Source organism: Mus caroli, chromosome 1, assembly GCF_900094665.2.
Source record: "Mus caroli chromosome 1, CAROLI_EIJ_v1.1, whole genome shotgun sequence".
NCBI classification, from domain to species: Eukaryota; Metazoa; Chordata; class Mammalia; order Rodentia; family Muridae; genus Mus; species Mus caroli.
This window is the reverse complement of record NC_034570.1, coordinates 32,491,258-32,509,765: the sequence shown is the minus strand read 5'-3', so window position 1 is coordinate 32,509,765 and position 18,508 is coordinate 32,491,258. Positions and strand designations below refer to the sequence as shown.

General features: G+C 43.4%; 2 protein-coding genes across 8 annotated transcripts in view; one reads left to right on the top strand and one right to left on the bottom strand.

Moving 5' to 3' along the window:
* Nucleotides 1–219: 219 nt before the first annotated feature.
* Nucleotides 220–4,749, bottom strand: Lipt1 (lipoyltransferase 1). 5 transcript variants are annotated; one of them, XM_029478983.1, is made up of 3 exons: nucleotides 4,434–4,749; nucleotides 4,139–4,172; nucleotides 220–1,586 (listed from the first exon to the last, which is right to left on the bottom strand). In XM_029478983.1, exon 3 carries the CDS (start codon nucleotides 1,583–1,585, stop codon nucleotides 464–466), a length of 1,122 nt encoding a protein of 373 aa, XP_029334843.1. In that variant the 5' UTR covers nucleotide 1,586; nucleotides 4,139–4,172; nucleotides 4,434–4,749; the 3' UTR covers nucleotides 220–463. The 5 variants fall into 5 exon arrangements, with proteins under 5 accessions (XP_029334843.1, XP_029334853.1, XP_021022346.1 ...); XM_029478993.1 differs by lacking the exon at nucleotides 4,139–4,172; XM_021166687.1 differs by lacking the exon at nucleotides 4,434–4,749 and having other exon boundaries at nucleotides 4,139–4,259.
* A 6,458-nt stretch (nucleotides 4,750–11,207) lies between these two features.
* Tsga10 (testis specific 10) overlaps nucleotides 11,208–18,508 on the top strand; it is a 98,794-nt gene continuing 91,493 nt past the window's right edge. For 2 of the 3 annotated variants that reach the window (XM_021170040.2, XM_029481930.1), the window contains exon 1: nucleotides 11,415–11,483. The gene's annotated coding sequence lies outside the window, so the exon portion shown is untranslated. The other variant, XM_021170082.1, reaches the window with a different exon arrangement.

Here is an 18,508-nt window from a genome sequence, read left to right as displayed (position 1 = left end):
CAGTGATGGACTGTGGTGTGGAACTGTAAGATGAAATAAACCCTCTCCTCCCCAGGTTGCTTTTGGTCATGGTGTTTTATCACAGCAACAGAAAATCTAACACACACACACACACACCCCTTTAAAAAAAAAAAAAAAAACCAACAACAAACCCCCAATGGTACAAGCAGGAGAGAACCAAATCCAGGTAGGGAGACAACCTTAAGGAAAAGGACACAGTTTCTTCTCTGAAGTTTAATGAGAGGAGAAATGGAAGAGGATGAGGCCCTGAAAGTGCCAAAACCCTTGACAGATTATCAATCAAAGTCTGACAAAAGCTGAGGAGTTGAAATTAGGGACAGGCCACCTCAAGACCAACACAGGTTCAAACTGACACCCCTATTTCTTTTAAGATATAAACCAAATTGTAGTTTAAAGTTTTTTTTTTTCTCACCGAAACTGCCAGTGTAGACAGTTGTTAGGCTCACATTATCCCCCTGATTTTTTCACACAGAATGTACCATTTACTGTGTAAGTGATGGTCGCCTGGACATGTTCTCAGTAATACATTCGTTAGCAGGGTGGTTTCAACGGGGCAGAATTTGCTGCCAATGAAACTTGAGTTTAATTTGTCACCTATTTCCAGCGGCAGCCAGTGATCGGGTGCCTTAATATCGCAGGTTTCGATTCGTCCGTTCTTTACACCCATGAACACTTGGATTTCCAAATGCGCCTGCTCATACGGCACATGAAACGTGGTGTCCACCGTAAACTTGGGAGTCCTGCCGTATACCCACTCCCAACTTTGCAGTTCCTTGACTTTGCTGTTTATTCCAGGGAACATCGTCTCATCTGCAGGGTTTATTAGGTTGACGTGATCATCAATTTGATGATGCGCCGCGTACTCTGCAGCCACAGCACTCATCAGAACTTCACAGGTCAGCGTAGAATCTCTTTCCAGAAGGTTTTTGACAGCAGATGGGATGCTGGGAGTGGCGTTGCTCTTTATCCCGCAGTACGGGCTCTTCAGCGAGGAAGATAGAGCTGTCCGGTTGGTGCTGCATAGCAAGGTGCAGTGGTGGTACGCGGCAGTCCGGCCGATCTTTGATGCGGTTCCTGAGATTTTAAACTGCCCATCGAGTAACAGGTCAAACTTTTTGGTAGGCTGCACATCTAGCTGGGGATGGACAGCATTCAGCGCTCTCACGATTAGTTTCAGATTTTCCATTCTGTCATACTTGGTTTTGGTGGTAAAGAAGGTGAGGTTGATGTTACCCATGTCGTGGTACACGGCTCCTCCTCCACTCTTCCTCCGAGCCAGTCTGACTCCTTCCTGTCTCATCAGATGGAGGTTACATTCCTGCCACGGATTCTGATGCCTGCCGATGACGACAGAAGGAGAATTTCTCCAAAGGAAAAGAATCGGCTTGCCTTCTAGATGTATGTTGTCATGGATCCAGTCTTCTATAGCCAGATTTTCATACACATCATTGGAGATCGACTGTAAAATGAGCCCATGTGTGGGTGGGCTTTTAAAGCCAGCTGCTGGGACCTTGTGCTGACAAAGTAATCGGAAGCAATTCTTCATTGAAAGTGGAATTAGCATGCTTTTAAAAAACAAGACAAGATAAATTAATTCAATAAAAAAAAAAGAAAATCAAATTATATTCTTTGGCTATTTGGTAATTATACAAAACTTATCAAAGGGTCCAGACCTTCTTTTCATCTTTACCCTTAGTCTTTGGTGGCTCTTTAATAGAGTGACCAATGGAAAGCAATGAAGATAAACTTTAGATAATTTCAACTAAACTGAAATCAATGATATGGAGTAAACACATTAAGTAATATACAGCAAAGCCAAATAAATTAGTTTGAATTCATAATATATTTTCATTGAGAAAAAAATAGATTAGCAAAAAAAAAAAAAAAAAAAAAAGAAAGAAAGAATCCAGAACTCTACTACCTGGAGATAGTTAATTAACATTTTAGTATAAATAACCTTTATTGCTTCTGTTCTTATGTATATACATTTACACACACACATTTCCCCCTGAATGTGTAATGGTACTGCTATTTCAATCATTTTCTGCCCCCCTGAGATGAGACTTTACTATGTTACCCATCTGACCTTGAATCCCTGAGTTCAAATAGTCCTTTTGCCCTAGCTTCAACTAGAATATAGACATACACTGCCATTCTGGCTTTCACTTATTAAATTTATTTTTGTCTGTGTCTCTGTGTATGTGTTTGTGTGTGAGCACACATTTGTGCATGCACAGGTCAGAGGTCAATGTCCAAGAGTCCTCTTCTCTCACTCTCCACTATATATTTCTCTTACTCAACCTGAAGCTTAGTGGTTTTCTGGGCTCACTGGCCAAAGGTCCTCTTCCTGGGTGATCCAAGGGAGAAACATCAAGAATTAGGTGTCATGATGTCTTGGATACTAATAGACTAGAATGTGTCCATTGAAGTTGGGATTTGAAAAAGACCTTGTGACATCCTCTCCTAAGGTGACGATAGTCACACTTATTATAGAGGTTCAGGTAAAATAGTTGCTTTTACATTTTAATGCTTGCTTTGCAACTCACTGAATAGCTTTAGACCAGTAGTTTAATCTCTATCTGATCCAGTTGCCTTTAACTGAATTCAAGAGCACATGAGATGAACCTAAATAATTGTGATTTCAAGGTCTTCTCTTCTAATCCATTTTTTTTTTGACAGTTTAACATGTCTTCTTTCAAGTGTACAAGGATTCCTAAAAGATATGTCAAACTGGAGTTTACCTTGATACATTAACTATGGTCCACAATTGACCAGCCAAATGCTGACAAACTCTGCATTAACTATAAGGCATGCTTTGTCCTTGACAGTTGGGATTCATCAGTGAACTACATAAAGGTGATAAGAGTCACATGGAAGGAAGACACATTGCCAGAATAGAGAAGACTGTAAATCTGTGAGTCATGTTTAAATAGGACTATTAAAATAGTTACACGTGAGTCATTTTAAGGAGTTAAACTAAATGATTATTATGTATCACAAATTATTTTAGTTATCAGAACACAATCTCCCCACCCCCAGACAGGATGTATGTGTAGCCCTGGCTCTCCTGAAACTACCCCTGTAAACCAGGCTGACCTTGAGCTCACAGAGATCTATTTGCCTCTGCCTCTGGGTTGAAGGCCTGACATACCCTCTGAGACAGACTGTAGCTGACAGACTAAATGAAACAATCTAGCTTTTGAAAGCCTGGTAGAATTCTGCTTCTACAGTGTTACTTTGTATAGCGACCCACACCCATATTTTACTTTTTTAATTGAAAAACTTTTTATACAATGTATTTTGATCACCTTCCTTCCCCTCCCCGATTTTTCAGATCCCACCACCTCCCTATCCACCCAACTTTATGTTCTTTCTTTAAAAAACCAAAACCTATGAAAACTAAAGTCAAAATAAGTAAAAGATCAACGAGACAAGACCAAAATAGGAAAAAAAAAAAAAAAAAAAAAGCCCGTGGAGTTTGTTTTGTGTTGGCCACCTATTCCTAATGTAGGCGCCTGGGCTAGGATGTGGTTGATACACCCAACTACACTCTATTTTAACAGCTTTAGCTGAGCAAGGGATGGAACTCACTCAGTCTAGGTTTGAACTGTACCGCCGAGCAATCCACCCACAGCTCTTTGCTTTCATCTTCATTGCTGGTGTTATAATTATTTCCTCAGGAGGCTCTTACTTCCATGTTCTGGGAGACACTTCTGCAACTGCCAACACATGCTTCTCCCTGACAGCGTGCAAAGCAAGACCAAACTACAGGCCTACTTTCCTCACAAGGCCTTACCAAAACTATTTGCTACCCTCCTAACAACGCGATCCAAACCTGGAAGTGATTACGAACTTAAGCAAGCTTTACTCTTCGCGAGCAGGCACGCGACTAGCATTGAATGTCTTGTTTAGTTTACCCTCCGCCGTATTAGAAATCAACTGTTCCCAATAATGAAATTACGGCGTCCGGAGCACCAGGCGTGATCTGCAGAGCTTTCAGAACCAACAGGAGGGGCCCATGGGACGCACGCGTGCTCTCTGCAGCACCCACTCCTGCTCAGCGTGTGCCTCTACAACCCGCAAAGAATTCACTCCATCTGCTTCCGGCTTCACTCACCTGCCACTTCCGGTCGCGCCCGCAGCAGCTTTTTCTGCAAATTAAAGCTCAAATCAACCCACGTGGAACCCAGAACGCTCAGCCCACCAGACGCAGTTGCTGGGGAGTCCTCCCTAGCCCCGCCCAAGAGACCCGCCCTCAAGAGGCCACGCCCCCGTAAAGCTCGCCCCCTGGATAAGCCACACCCCCAGGAGGTCATGGCCAAGCCTGAAATAGAAGCAAGTATTTTTAAGGTTATTTCCTTCAGGCCAATACATTTAAAACTAGATTCATGGAAAGGACAAAGTCCACTTACCAAAATATGTAAAGACGAGCTGGGTGATTCCTACGCTGGTTTCTTTCAGCAAGAGTTGGCTAAACTGTGTGGTCCAAAATGGTCTGTTCACACTCAGGCAGGTGCTGTCTAGCTGCTGGGGCTGTTCGATTCAAGGCACTTGGAAGCGCTTCAACCACATTCCTATGGCCTCGGGAACAACAAAGCCAGACTAGAGTTAAGGAATGAGATCAGGACCCACTTCTTGATGAGCAGAGCCCCAAGAATTTGTGGTCATTCCTCGCTCTTCCACAGAAACCAGTCTCTCCTCCTTCAGTTAGAATGGAAGCCTCTCCAGCCTTGCCTCCTGGTACTGTTAATGCAGTAAATGAACAGAGTTAATCCAGGGTATATAAATTAGCTGCACCACAGACAGGACTCCTGTCTGTTACTGCAACTTTGATGAGATCAGTCTTCAGCTGGATGGTATTATGAGAGTGGGAAGGGATAGTTTTCCTTTCGTCATTGTAGGAATTTTGCTAGTTATCAAAATAGCCCCACATTGTGTTGCCCTTAGTAGGGCTCCTAAATTAGTAGTCTGCTTCTAAATTGTATTCTTTGAAATCTGAAAAGGGACAGGTTTTTTCTGTTGTTGTTGTTCTGTTTTTTTGTTTTAATTTCCTTCAATGACCTTCCTTCATTCTCCACTGTCTGCTCTAAGCTGTCTGTCCTTGGACCAGTTACCCTCTTTTTCTACTTCTTCAGCTTCTCCACTGGAATGTCCAATAACACTCAAAACCTTCTTTATAGTCCTCTGGTGATGGCGATTCTCCTTTCCTGCATTTTATTCTGTCTCCTCCCTCCGCCCCCAACCCCCAAGACAGGGTTTCTCTGTATAGCCTTGGCTGTTCTGGAACTCATTTTATAGACCAGGCTGGCCTTGAATGCACAGAGATCCACCTGCCTCTGCTTCTGGACTGCTGAAATTAAAAGTGTGCTCCACCATGCTTGGCTCTGTCTGCTCTTCTTAAAACTTCTACTTGTGTGTGAGTTAGGGTCTCACCCTGTAAGGCAGGCTTGCCTGGAACTTGCTATGTGGACCAGACTGGCCTCACAGAGATCTTTCTGCCTCTGTCTTCCAAGTGCTGGGATTAAAGGCATTAGCATGGGCTTCTTTCATTTAAATATTAATCACCATATTAAGGCTGAGATAACACACATTATACAGCAAATCAATTTGTATGTATGTATGTATGTATGTATGTATGTTACAAAATGTATTAGGGTTCTCTAGAGTCAGAGAACTTATGGATGTCTCTCTATAGTAAGGAAATCTATTATGATGACTTACAGTCTGTAGTCCAACTCCCTAACAACGATCAGCTGTGAATGGGAAGTCCAAGGATCTAGTAGCTGCTCAGTCCCACAAGGCTAGTAGATTCAAACAGTTGTGTTGGCAAGTAAACACAAGCAGGCAAAGAAGAGTGAAGCTTCCTTCTTCCAATGTCCTTATGTAGGTCTCCAGCATGAGGTGTGGCCCAGATTAAAGGTATGTATCACCACACCTGGATCTGGGACTTGTTTTGTCCCAGGCTGACCTTGAACTCAAGAGATCTCCTTGCCTTAGTCTCCTGGGACTCGTAACCACTTTGCCTCAAGATCTCCATGCCAAGATCCAGGTCAGAAGCAGATATCTCCCAGCCTCATAATCTGGATCACAGGTGAGCCTTCCAATTCTGGATTGTAGTTCATTCCAGATATAGTTAAGTTGACAACCAGGAATAGCCAGTACATAGAATGACTACAAAGGGTTAAAGAAACAAGGCGTTTTAAGTCATTTCAAAGAGACCTGAGAGTCCAAAGCTAGAAACTGACAAAAAGGCAAAGGAGCTGTCAGATACAAAGCCAGCTTAAGTTTTTGGAAAGGGATGTGGCTGCTGCTACAGAGTCAGGCTACGGGGTCAGAGTTGAGCTGCAAATTGAGTCTAGCTGCAGAGGTGAAAGGGCAGGACCTGGTCCATAAGAACAAATAGGTGGACAGATAGATGCAGATCTAGGTAAGCAAACAGCCAGGCAGATGGTAATTTGAGTAGCCTGTGTTAACAAGCTGGGACAAGGCAGAGCAGAAGCCCCTGGGAGAGCTGGGAGTTGTCGAGTTCTCCCACAGTCCCATACCGGATGGTTAGTGGGGCCGTCGATCGGTATTACAGTCATAGTTTCTGCCGTCTGTGGGGTCCGATTTCCATGGCCTATGTATCTAATACATTCTCAGGCACAGTTTTCCTGTGTTTCATTATGTTTTTATTTATTTTTTTACATGTGTATGCTATGGAGGTCAGAGGGCAACATGTAGGAGTTGGCTCTATCTTTCTATCAGATAGGTTCTGAGGATCAAACTCAAATTGATCAGGCTTGGTGGCATGTGTCTTATCTGCTGGGCCCACCTTACAGTCCTCTGATATAATTTCAAATCAGCTGTGTGCTCTTATCAAACCAGTTCACCTTGATATGTCTATAGGGTGGCTGGCTCCCTGCCTACTCCCAGGAATAAGTCATTTCTTAGTCTGTGCTTCCGGGGGTGCAAGAAAGATGGTATAGATCATATGCTCACTCAAATGCAGTCAACTCCCTAAAGGAGTCAAAGTTGCCTATAAAATGGAGTCTTTCAGGACAAATTAGTCTTGGGGGAAAAAAACCCACCACCACAGTTTTACACAATATGATGTAATAGAGAGCAGGACTTAAGAGCATCCAAATTAAAAACTGAGCGCCATCTCATTGTTGAAAACTCAATCTATCTAAAACTCCAGTACTGAGTTCTCTCATCCCTCTGGGAAACCTCAATGCATCTACCCGCCTCCTTTTCTTGATCACATCTCACTCATGTCTGCCCCTCACTATATCCTGCTCTGCTTCGTTGGGACCACGACTGCCATTAGCTGTCTGGATAACCACTTAACTGAAGTTATGCCACCTCCAGAGAAGCCTTCCTAGTTGCAGCCGTTAAAATCGCACAGACGTGATGTGATAGCTGCTGTTTTGCTTTCCTTTTCACAGCACGCCACAGCTCGTATTGTATAACCGTTGATTAACTGTGTCTTCTCCACAGAAGGCAGTGGCTGTTTTGCCATATCCCCAGCACCAAGAATGACTCTGGATTAGGTGACTTTGTTGCATCACTCGATGCTTTGACAAAATATCTGGCGGACGGAACCTGATTCAGAAGAACCTCTTTCCTGGGGATTACAGTTTGAGGGTATTAGGTACCACGCAGCAGGAGGCAGCTGGTCTCATTGCATTAGTGGTCAGGAAGCAGAAAGCAACGAATGAATGCTCACACCTCTCTTACAGTCTTTTCATTCCGTCTGGAACCCTGGCCCATAGAATGATGTCACCTGCATTCAGAATGTGTCTTCTTGCCTCAGGTCAATTAACCCATATGGCAGTGCACAACTGTAACCAGTCTGAGGGCATCTAAAGTCCTCTTCTGTCTTCCATGGGCACAAGACAGCCCCATAGGGCAAACACACACACACACATTCAAAACACTTATACATATATAAAATTAAAAATAAAAAGAGAAAAAAGGGAATTATGTTTTGTGAAGGATAAAAAGAAGTACATTCTATTTAGCTATCTTCTTAATACTAAGCTCAAGATTCATTTCTTTAGCATTGGCCTGCTTTATAAAATATTGCTCCTCTCCCATCCTGAGATGCCTTTTTCTCTATCCTTTAGTTTATATTAAGGAGATAGTGCAATGAGAAATAGATATAGTTATTAAATATTAGCATACAAGAACATGTTCAAAACACGAGGTGGAACTCAGTGGTAGAGTTGCAGGTTTAGCACGTCCCATGCCTTCCATTCACTCCCCAGCATCGAACCAAGCAAACACACAATAACAGAAACCCCTGTATTGTATAAATGGTTACAAGTCCCCACCTATCCAGATACAAAGAAGTCTTCATTACATCCATCATCACTTGGGACAATACTATGTGATATCTCGACAACAGATATAGGTTTAGCTTTTTTCATACAAGATATCATTATAAAATGATAGTTACCACAAGAGGAACTATTCGAATTGGAAGGAACTACTTCCTAACTCTGAATTGAAGGCAGCCCGCCAGAAAAGACTCATGGTCTGGAGTGCTTCTGAAGGCAGGTGACTTATGGTTCTTTCCTACAGAGCCGTCAGCAGAGCTCTCTCAGAACAGGGAGGAAGGTAGAGGGCCCCCACAGCAAACTCCCCAAATGGAAGTGCAGTACATCAAAGTACTTGACAGACATAGTTATTTTAGCTAATTTACATATTCCCAAGATAATGGCAAAGTACAGTATATAGAGAAGTATGTCTCTCTCTCTCTATATATACACACACACACACACACACACAAACTTATCTATCTATACATACACACATACACACATATATACATACATACATACATACATTCAGGGTTTTTCTGTGTAGCCTTAGCCCGTCCAGGAACTTGTTCTGCAGACCAGGCTGACCTTGGACGCATAGAGATCCACCTGCCTCTGCCTCCTGAGTACTGGGATTAAAGGCTTGCACTATCACTGCCCAGCGTAGACACAATATGCTTTATAATGGAAGGTTTTTTAAAATATCAAACTTTCGGCAATAAAAAATACAATTCTAATTTTTATTGAAACGTATTTTTATTTTATGTGTATGAATGTTCTGCCTGCATGTATGTGTGCACTGTGTGCATGTAGTGCCTGTGGAGACTAGAAGAGGGCAGCAGATCCTTTGGAACTGGAATTAGAGGGTTGTGAGTCACCTTATGGATGCTGGGACTTGAATCTGGGTTCTGTAGAAGAGCAGCAGCCAGTGCTCTTAACCACTTTCCAGCCCCAAGCTTGCTTGATTGCTTTCCCTATTTCCTTCCTTTTCCTTCCCTTCCCTTTCCTTTCCTTTCCTTTCCTTTCCTTTCCTTTCCTTTCCTTTCCTTTCCTTTTTCCTTTCCCTCCTCTCTCCTCTCCTCCCCTATCCTTTCCTTTCTGTTTCTTCCTTTCTTTCTTTTTTTTGACACTGGATCTCATGTAGCCCAGTGCATGGAGTTCAGGCTGACCTTGAACTCACTGGAGATGATACTGGTTTGAATTCCTGATCCCCCTGCTTCTACCTCCCAAGCCCTCTCATTACAAATATGTACCACAAAGCCTAGCACATAGAACAGTTTTCAGATGAAGAATTGTGGCTAAGGTTAAATCCAACTAAGGGTGTTTTTTACAGGACAAACCTATAGTACACATAAAGTAATCAAAAAATTTAAAGCTAAAATTTACAAAGACCCCCGGGTAAAAATGACAGCCAATAAACGAGCTAATGAAATGGGCTATTCTCAAAAGAAGAAACATGTATGACCAGTAAATGTTCTGAAAAGTGCTGAACAGCATTAGCCATCAGGGAAATGCAAATTAGGGTTCTCCCTCACTCCAAATCAGAATAGCCATCATCATGAAAACAAATTACAAGTGCTGGCAAGGATGTGATGAGCCCCTTTACAGTGCTGGAGGGCATGCAAATTGACACGAACTCAGTGTGAAGACTTCTCAAAAACACAAAAAACAGAGCTACCTATGACTCAGTGTTACTGCTTCTGACACGCCCAGAGGTCTTCATACACTACCACAGGGACACTTGAACATTCATGTTTATTGCTGCATTATTCACAATAGCCAGGAAATGGATCCAGCCTAGACCGGAACAGATGAATCAATAGTGGAAACATTATACATATACGATGAAACTTTACTCAACTATAATGGAAAACCAAGTCACAAAATCTGCAGAAAAAAATTGGAAATTATTTGAAATGAGATAACCCACACTCACGAAGTCAAACGCCATTATGTTCTTTTTTGCGTGCGGATTCTAGCTTTAAACGTATTAAGTAGGGGGTATATACGGGTGTGTATATGAAACTTCATGAAACTGCAAGGTGAGGGGGGAAAAGAGTGGTTTGGGGATAACAGAACACTATGACAGGGAAGTAGACAGGGACCACTGGAGTGAACCCGCAAAAGAGGGGGGGGGGGAGAAAAGGCGCAGGAGGAACAACAGAAACAAATTCTGAACGCAAATGCCACAAGGAAACCTGTTTACTTTGTATCCTAATAAAATAAGTAAAAACAGACAGGGTTAAAAAAAAGCTTCTGGCTAAAGATGGGTAGAAGCGGTTACGCACTCAAAAAGCAGTAAAACAAAATGTCTTTCATGCTAAACTGAAAGAAACACTGGTAGCAGAGCGCGGTGCTCATTTCTTTCCATTTAAAAAGATTCAAGATGCCATTTTAACGCAGTTGGATAGCCAAAAATACCACGTCGGATAAGAAAAGAAGGCCCAAATCTGCTCACTGGGAGGAGCCAAACCTGGGGTTAAAAACTTCAGATACAGTATTTAACATCTCACAAGGTTTTATATCCTTTCTTGGTTTTCATCGCCAGGCTTGCTAGAGAGGACTGGCATGTAGAGAAGAAATGTCAACCTGGCGTAGGGGAGATAATTGCTGGGTCTGACATTTCCGAGGTCCATCCTGACCCGTGAGACTGGTGGCCAGGTGCCACGCTCACCGGGAAAGATCGGCTCCCGCCGGTAAGCTGCAACAGGGCACCCCACCTGAAGGTTCCCACAGCACAGCTTCCCGACCATTGCTTCGCACTGGAGCAGCTCTAGGGAGTAATCGCTTCCCTCAGCCAAGAACGCCTAGGGGCTCCTGGGACCACAGCACTGGCTCAGCGCTGGGCAACAGCCTTCGCGCCTGCGCGGGCTGGAGGATGGTTACTAGGAGACGGGACGCAGGGGTCGGCCATCTCGGCGCTGCGTGGCCGTGCGCCTGCGCGGCACCGATGGGCCAGGAAAAGGCCTCCAGTCGGAGCCCTGAGAGGCGGGCCGGCGGCGGTCCACGTCGCTGCGTGCTCGCTCGGGTGCGCGCGCACGATCCGTAGTCTCCGCGAGAGGGCGTGTCGAGACAGGTACGCGTGCGCACGGGGGCTAGGGCGCGCCGGACGGAAGTGGAGCGTAGGCGCCGGGGAGGTGGAAGAAGAGCCCCGCTCAGGTACAGAGCGTGAGGGCGGGGCGTCGGCCAGCCCGGAGCTAACCGCTCCCGCCCTCTTCCCGCTGCGTCCTACGGAGCGCCCGCCTCCGCCGGGGCGGGGTCCAGGGAGCGGGAAGGAGGAGACTGGGGAGGAGACAGGGGCGGGAAGGAGGAGACTGGGGCGGAGGATGGAGGCCGGGGTGGGGTTGGATGTTCCGCTGGGGCGGAGGCCCTTCAGTAGCCGGGATGAGCTCCGGGGAGGACGACGGTCCGGGAGGTCGGGGGAGGGCTGCGGAGCTCCAGGGAGGAGTCGCGGAGGTGCGCTGGGCTAGAGAAGAGCCACCCCGGGGCGGCTGCAAGAGGGTGGGGAGAGCCTGACGGTGGCCCGGGGTGGGCATCGCTGCTTAGGCGGCTGCGTCGCGGACCCGCCGGGTGGGAATGGGTTCCAGGAGCAAAGCTTACCCTAGTTTCAGGGGAGTTCATGGTTGAGCCCAGTTCCTATGGTGACCGCTTCGCTGCCTGCCTCAGCTTGGTTGTTGGGGGACTGTTTTGCTTAGAGACACTGTGAGGTGAAGCTGTGGCATTTGGAAGCTCAGCCTGTCTGTTCCTGAACCCCTCAGTCTCTCTTAATCTTTTCTTTATAGACTAGGAGGCAGGTGAAGGCAGAAATTGAGATTTTGCATGGAAAAAAAAATCTCATAATCTCTTTATAGTTTTATAGAAGAAAGGCAAGGTAGGCTGTCTTGCTTGAAAAAATTATTCAAGTCTGTCATGCACTTGATACCTAAACAGTATATATGTACATAAGGATACATGTATTTGTATATATCTCTCAGTCAACGATTTAGACACTAAGAAAAATTTGCACAAGTGGCTGTTTTCTTTAAGCCCCTGTAAATCTGTGTGTCCTACGGTCTTTGTCATTTCAAATTTATTCTTGTTTTCAGGACTTCGAATACATTTTGTTCACTTTCAGGAAATAAAGTCACAGTAATTTCGGAATAGAATAGGTTGTAGTTATCGTATTTAACTGTGCTTCAAGAACAAACCAGTTGTATTTTAATTAAACAGTAAACTAAGTTCTTCTGTCTTAATTATTGAGAAAGAAATAAGGTAAATATTACATTCATCAATATTCTTTGAAATTCCAAACCTCGATATTATTTATTGGCAGTTTCAAAAACAGGTTTTACTTATTTTTCAAAGAAGAATCACTGTTGTAGTCCAGCATATAACCAGGCAAGGAGAGAGTCTCTGGGTTCTGCCTTATTTGTTTAGAAATAATTTGGTTTTAAAGTTTCCCACAAGTAGGGGCCATTAGAACAGGTGTTATTTGTTCTCTCAGGAACCACATGCTCTTGCTCTTCGCTTGTTGCCCAGACTGACAATGTTAGGCATTCTCTCGCTTTTCCTAATAGTTTTATCATCTTCTTATGTGAACACACAGCATACAGTCTGCCTTGTTATGGAACTTTATATAAGGGGAATTGTAACACGTGTTCTACAGCTTCTGTGCTCAACACTTAGAGATTGTAGCCTTGTTGCTTCTAGGTACTTTGCTGGTTAGTGTTCCATTGTAAAGATATACAAAAGATATACCACGATTTACTGTTAGTGGACAGTAGGTTTTAAAATAACGGACAGGGCTATGGATATTAAAATATATGCATCTCATGTTTTGAGGAGAGGCGGTTGGAAAGGTAGTGCCTTTTGTTTTAGTTACACCATTAGTCTTAGTCTTAAGTTACTAATCCCTTTGGTCCAGAAAAGCCTCCAGAGAACAACTGACCCCTTTCTTGTGTTTCTAAGGTCTTGTTTCATTCTTCATTGAGGGCATAAGTAATTTCTTTAGAGGTTGGATTGTAGAAACAAGATGAGCTTGGAGCTTGAATTGGAACGACTGGAAAGATTTTGTTGTTGTTTACCTTAAGAAAAGTTTAAACTTTAATGACTTTAGTCCCTTCCCACCTTTTGCTGATATTTTTTAAACATATAATCTTAACTTCTATTTCACTGAAAAATTAAAGTCCCAGTAGATAGGAAGGTCCTCAGATTATACCCCTTAGTTAAAATTTCACTTACCTTTTCTCATTCTTGTGTCAGAATACAGTATACCTACTACCTGGATTTCTTCATGTTATTCACCTTTTGGCCCTTCCACCAGTCAACATTAATTTATGTCTTCATTGTTTCTCTGCTGTAGGGCTTCATTACCTGCAGATTTTAGGGAATTCTTTTCTTTAAAAAAATTTTGTGCCCGGTGTGGTGGCGCACGCCTTTAATCCCAGCACTCGGGAGGCAGAGGCAGGCGGATTTCTGAGTTCGAGGCCAGCCTGGTCTACAAAGTGAATTCCAGGACAGCCAAGGCTACACAGAGAAACCCTGTCTTGAGAAAAAGAAAAAACAAAAAAACAAAAATAAAAAAATTTTGTGTGTATGTGCGTGTGTGTGTGTGTGTGTGTGTTCACGAGGAGGTCAAAGGACAACTTGTGTGTATATTTATGTGTATGTGTGCTTGTACACCCGCTTGCCAGGGTATATGCTTGCCACAGTGCACATATGGAGATGAGAGGAGCCTGTGAGAGTTGGTTCTCTTCTTTTACTATATGGGTCCTTGGGGATCAAACGCAGATCATCAGGCTCAGGCACAGTGCCTTGATCAGTAAAGTTGTCTCACTGTTCCTGGCTTTGTGTATGCATGTTAGATATCATTCTTCAGAATGCTTAAGATCAGAAGTGTTGCTGTTTCAGGGTTTGGGGACTTCAGGATATTGTATGTACATAATGCTTCCCACGAATGGGACCAAATCTAAACAGAAAATTTATGTTTCATATGAACTTTATATTCATGGCCTGAAGGTAATTTTCTGTAACTCTTTTGGTCTACTGGGGTTTTGACTATGGACATTCTCCCAAGGTCAAGTATGGAATTTTCCATTTGTAGCTTCATGCTGTTGCTCAGAACATTTTTGAATTGTGGAGATTTAAGGTTTGAGTTTTCAGACTAAGGCTAAGCAGACTTTTATTCGCAGCATTTTCTTGAGAGATGAAGTCCACGCTTGATTCTGGAAGGGGTCTCTTGGAAAGAAGGAAACATACTTTCCTGCTTTTGGCAGGGAACCTTCTACAGCCTTAGTCTTCCTTAACTTTTATTCTGCCTCTTTGGCTCTCGCAGCTATGCTGATTAAAAGCTTACATTTTATATTTTGATTTTAATCCTTATTCATTTATTAGTCCTCTTCAGATTTACTTTCATTCCTCCACAGAGGCTGCTTTGTTTAATTAAATTTCATTATTTTAAAAATGTTTTATTAACTCTAAAAATTTACTCATTGAGTAAATACAAATGTTCTATATAGAAACTCTGGTAGACTTTTTTTAAACATAGCAACCAGACAACAGCCTAGACATCTTGGAATTTATATCCCGGTAGAAGAAAGTAGACAGTAAACAGGGAAACAAACAGATAATATAATTTCAAGTAGGGACAAGTGCAGTAGCTTGAGTGGAGGGTGACTGAGAGAGAACCTGCTTTAAAAAGGAAATTGAGGGAGAAAAGACAAAGAACTGAGGTTGAGCAGATGTCAGGCAGGTAAGAGGCTGAGGAGAGAATGTTCCTGGTAGGGAAAAGTGGGAGGAGGGCGTGAAGTCGACTGAAAATGGAACACGTCTTAGCTCATGTGCATTGATATAACAACACACTGTATGCTTGGTAGATTGTAAGCAACAGATATTTAATCCTAACAGTTCTGGAAACTGAGAATTCTAAGATCTCATCTGGTGAAGGATCTTTTCCGGGTTCATAGATATCTTATTGTTGTTTCCTCATGGTATAAAGTATGAGAGAATCCTGGGGCCTCTTCTTTTTTTTTTAATTTTATTTATTTTTTTTATTACGTATTTTCCTCAATTACATTTCCAATGCTATCCCAAAAGTCCCCCATACCGCCCCCCCCCACTTCCCTACCCACCTATTCCCATTCTTTTGGCCCTGGCATTCCCCTGTATTGGGGCATATAAAGTTTGCAAGTCCAATGGGCCTTTCTTTCCAGTGATGGCCGACTAGGCCATCTTTCGATACATATGCAGCTAGAGACAAGAGCCTGGGGCCTCTTCTATAAAGTTAATTAATCATGACTTAGTTTATTTTTTGGTGCTAGGAACTGACTCCAGGGTTTTAGGAATGCTAAGCGTGTGTTCTACTACCAACTGGCTCCTGCACCTCTCAGTGCCATCATTCTGGGCATAAGGCTTTCATCATAGTAACCTGAGGGATATACAGTTTTTCAGGTCTGAGCCACCCATGGAAGGAACAGAAAGATAAGCAGTAAAGCTAATTGATGAGTGAAAAAGAAGTACCGGATCTTTCAAGAGAAGGCACCAACTCATACAGGACCTAAGGAAGTTCAGAGTTTATCCCAATTGTAGTAGAAAGCCATTGGAGTGTTTTTGATCAGCCTCTAAACATTTTAAAGTGATTAATCTGATTATAGGGTAAAGAATAATTTTTATAAAGCAAGGGAAGGAGGGGGAAGAACTGTAGGAAACTTGCAGTAATCTAGGTGTGGGGATTGTTGTACCTGGGTCTAGGCACATCCATATAGTGTGTAGAAACGGATGATGTCTTAGGATTTCTATTGTTGAGAAGAGACACCATGATCACTGCAACTATATAGGACAACATTTTATCGGGACTGGCCTGCACTTCAGAGGTTTAGCCCATGTTGATCACGGTGGGAAGCATGGCAGCACTCAGACATGGAGCTGGAGAGGCCGCTGAGAACTCTGCATTTGGATCTGGAGGCAGCAGGAAGAGGTAGCAGCACGTGAGATTTTGAAACCTCAAGCCCACTGTTAGTGACACATTTCCTCCAACAAGGACATACCCACTCAAAAAAAGGCCACTCCTTATAGTGCCACTTCCTGTATGCCTAGGATGGCCATTATCTTTCAAGCTTCACGTTTTCACTCCCTGGCTCCCATAGGCTTATAGCCATATCATAATGCAAAATGCATTTAGTCCAGTATCAAAAGTTCCCATAGTCTACCACAGTATCAGCACTGTTTAAAAGTCCAAGATTCAAAAGTCTCTTCTGAGACTCAATGCAGTCTTTTATCTGTAGTCCCTTGCAAAATCAAAATGAAAAAACAGATCATATGCTTTCAACATAAAATGGTATAGGATAGACATGACTGTTCCAAAAGGGAGCCCAGCGAGGAAATACTGGACCAAAGCAAGACTGAAAACTAGTTTGGGGCAAACTCCAAACTCTGCATCTCCATGATTGATGTCAAAGCCCTCTTCAGATCTCCAGTTCCTTTCAGCGTTGTTGACTGTAATGCACTTCTCTCATGGGCTGGGTATACTCCTTGTTAACAGCTTTTCTCAGCAGGTAGCCCATGGCTCTGGCATCTCTATCATTTTGAGGTCTCCAAAGCAATCCAGGCTTTGCCTCCACAGCTTCATGCAGTGGTCTTTCTGAGCCTTCATTTAGAGACACCCCTGCCACAGGACTGGCCTCAATGGTTTTCCTTATTAGAGAGAGATTCTATAACTCTTTTCTTGTTCCCTCGACTCTAAAGCCAGAACCATGTGGCCAAAGCTGCCAAGTTCTGCTGCTTGCTGGGGCTAGAACATGTTTTCTGGTTTTGATGATTTGCTTCAATGCTTAAACTTGGCTGTCCTGGAGCTCACTCTATAGACCTGAAATCCACCTGCCTCTGCCCCACAGGTGCTGGAATTAAAGGCATGTACTACCACACCCATCTCTAAGCTTTTTAAAAATTCCCTTTCATGTTTCTTGAATTCATTTTCACAAGTCATAAGCTGGGTGGGTGGAGTCTTGTTCTGAGATCACCACTCCTGCTCTCCCACTCAGCATCAGGCTTCTCTTTAACCTGTGTGCACGTCCTGGTGCTCCTTTTCTCCTCAAACTGTACATTTTTTATTTTTTCCTTGTATTTTCTCCTTTTCACTATAGGTCTGCGTATTATGGGCCACTAAAAGCGCAGATACACATAGGACTAGGCTATTTTGAAATCTCTGCTAACACAACCCAAAACTCTTTAGTTTAGCCTCAGGTAGACTTTGCAGACATAAGCAAAATGCAGCCACATTTTTTTATAAAATATCACAAGAACAATCTCAAGGACATATACTAATAGTATTCTCCTCTGAAATCTTTTGAACTAGACCCCAACAGTTCAAATCACCCTCAGTACCATACCACTGTCTTCCATGTTCGTAGTAGGATAGCCCATTAAGCCCCACTTAAAATCTCCAATCACTTTTCTAGCCCAAAGTCCCAAAGTGTTTCCTAGTCCTCCAAATAAAAACATAGTTCAGCCTATTACAGCAATACCCCGGTCCATGGTAACAACTTTTGTTACCATGCTTCTATTGCTGTGAAGAGACACCATGACCATGGCAACTCTTATACAGGGCAATATTTAATTAGGACTGGCTTACACTTCAGAAGTTTAGCCCATTTTGGTCAAGATGGGAAGCATGGCAGCACACAGACACGGAGCTGGAGAGGCAGCTGAGAGTTCTGCATCTGGATCTACAGGCAGCAAGAAGAGATAGCAGTACTGGGCCTGGCTGTGTAGGAACAGGTACTGGGAAGTGGGAAGAAAGTGGAGACAGAGCCCACAAAGATGCCAGGAGTCAGACTCTGGAAACCAGCATCAGAGTACAGATCTAACTTTATTGTTTATCACATAAGCTTATCTATAGCTTTTTAGCCAATTAGAATATGTTTATGTATTCAAGGGCAACCGGGGTGAGGGAGCAACCTGCATTGCTTAGCAGAATCTAACTCACCTGTCTATGAGCCTGTAGGGGAGGGTCCAGTCTCCTGGAGAGGTTTCTGTGAAGACAGGAAGCAGCCTTCCTGGCCTTGGGTCCTTTGTGTTGTCTCACTGGTATGCCAGGATCCATGTCGGATCACACATAGCACCACTCCCTATGGGCCTAGGATGGCCACTTTTATTGAAACCACCACAGATGGATTTAGGATATACATTTTGGATATAGAACCAACATA

Bases quoted from the DNA above. Each gene is read 5' to 3' on its own strand.
- Lipt1 (XM_029478983.1), bottom strand. From the start codon at position 1,585: ATGCTAATTCCACTTTCAATGAAGAATTGCTTCCGATTACTTTGTCAG.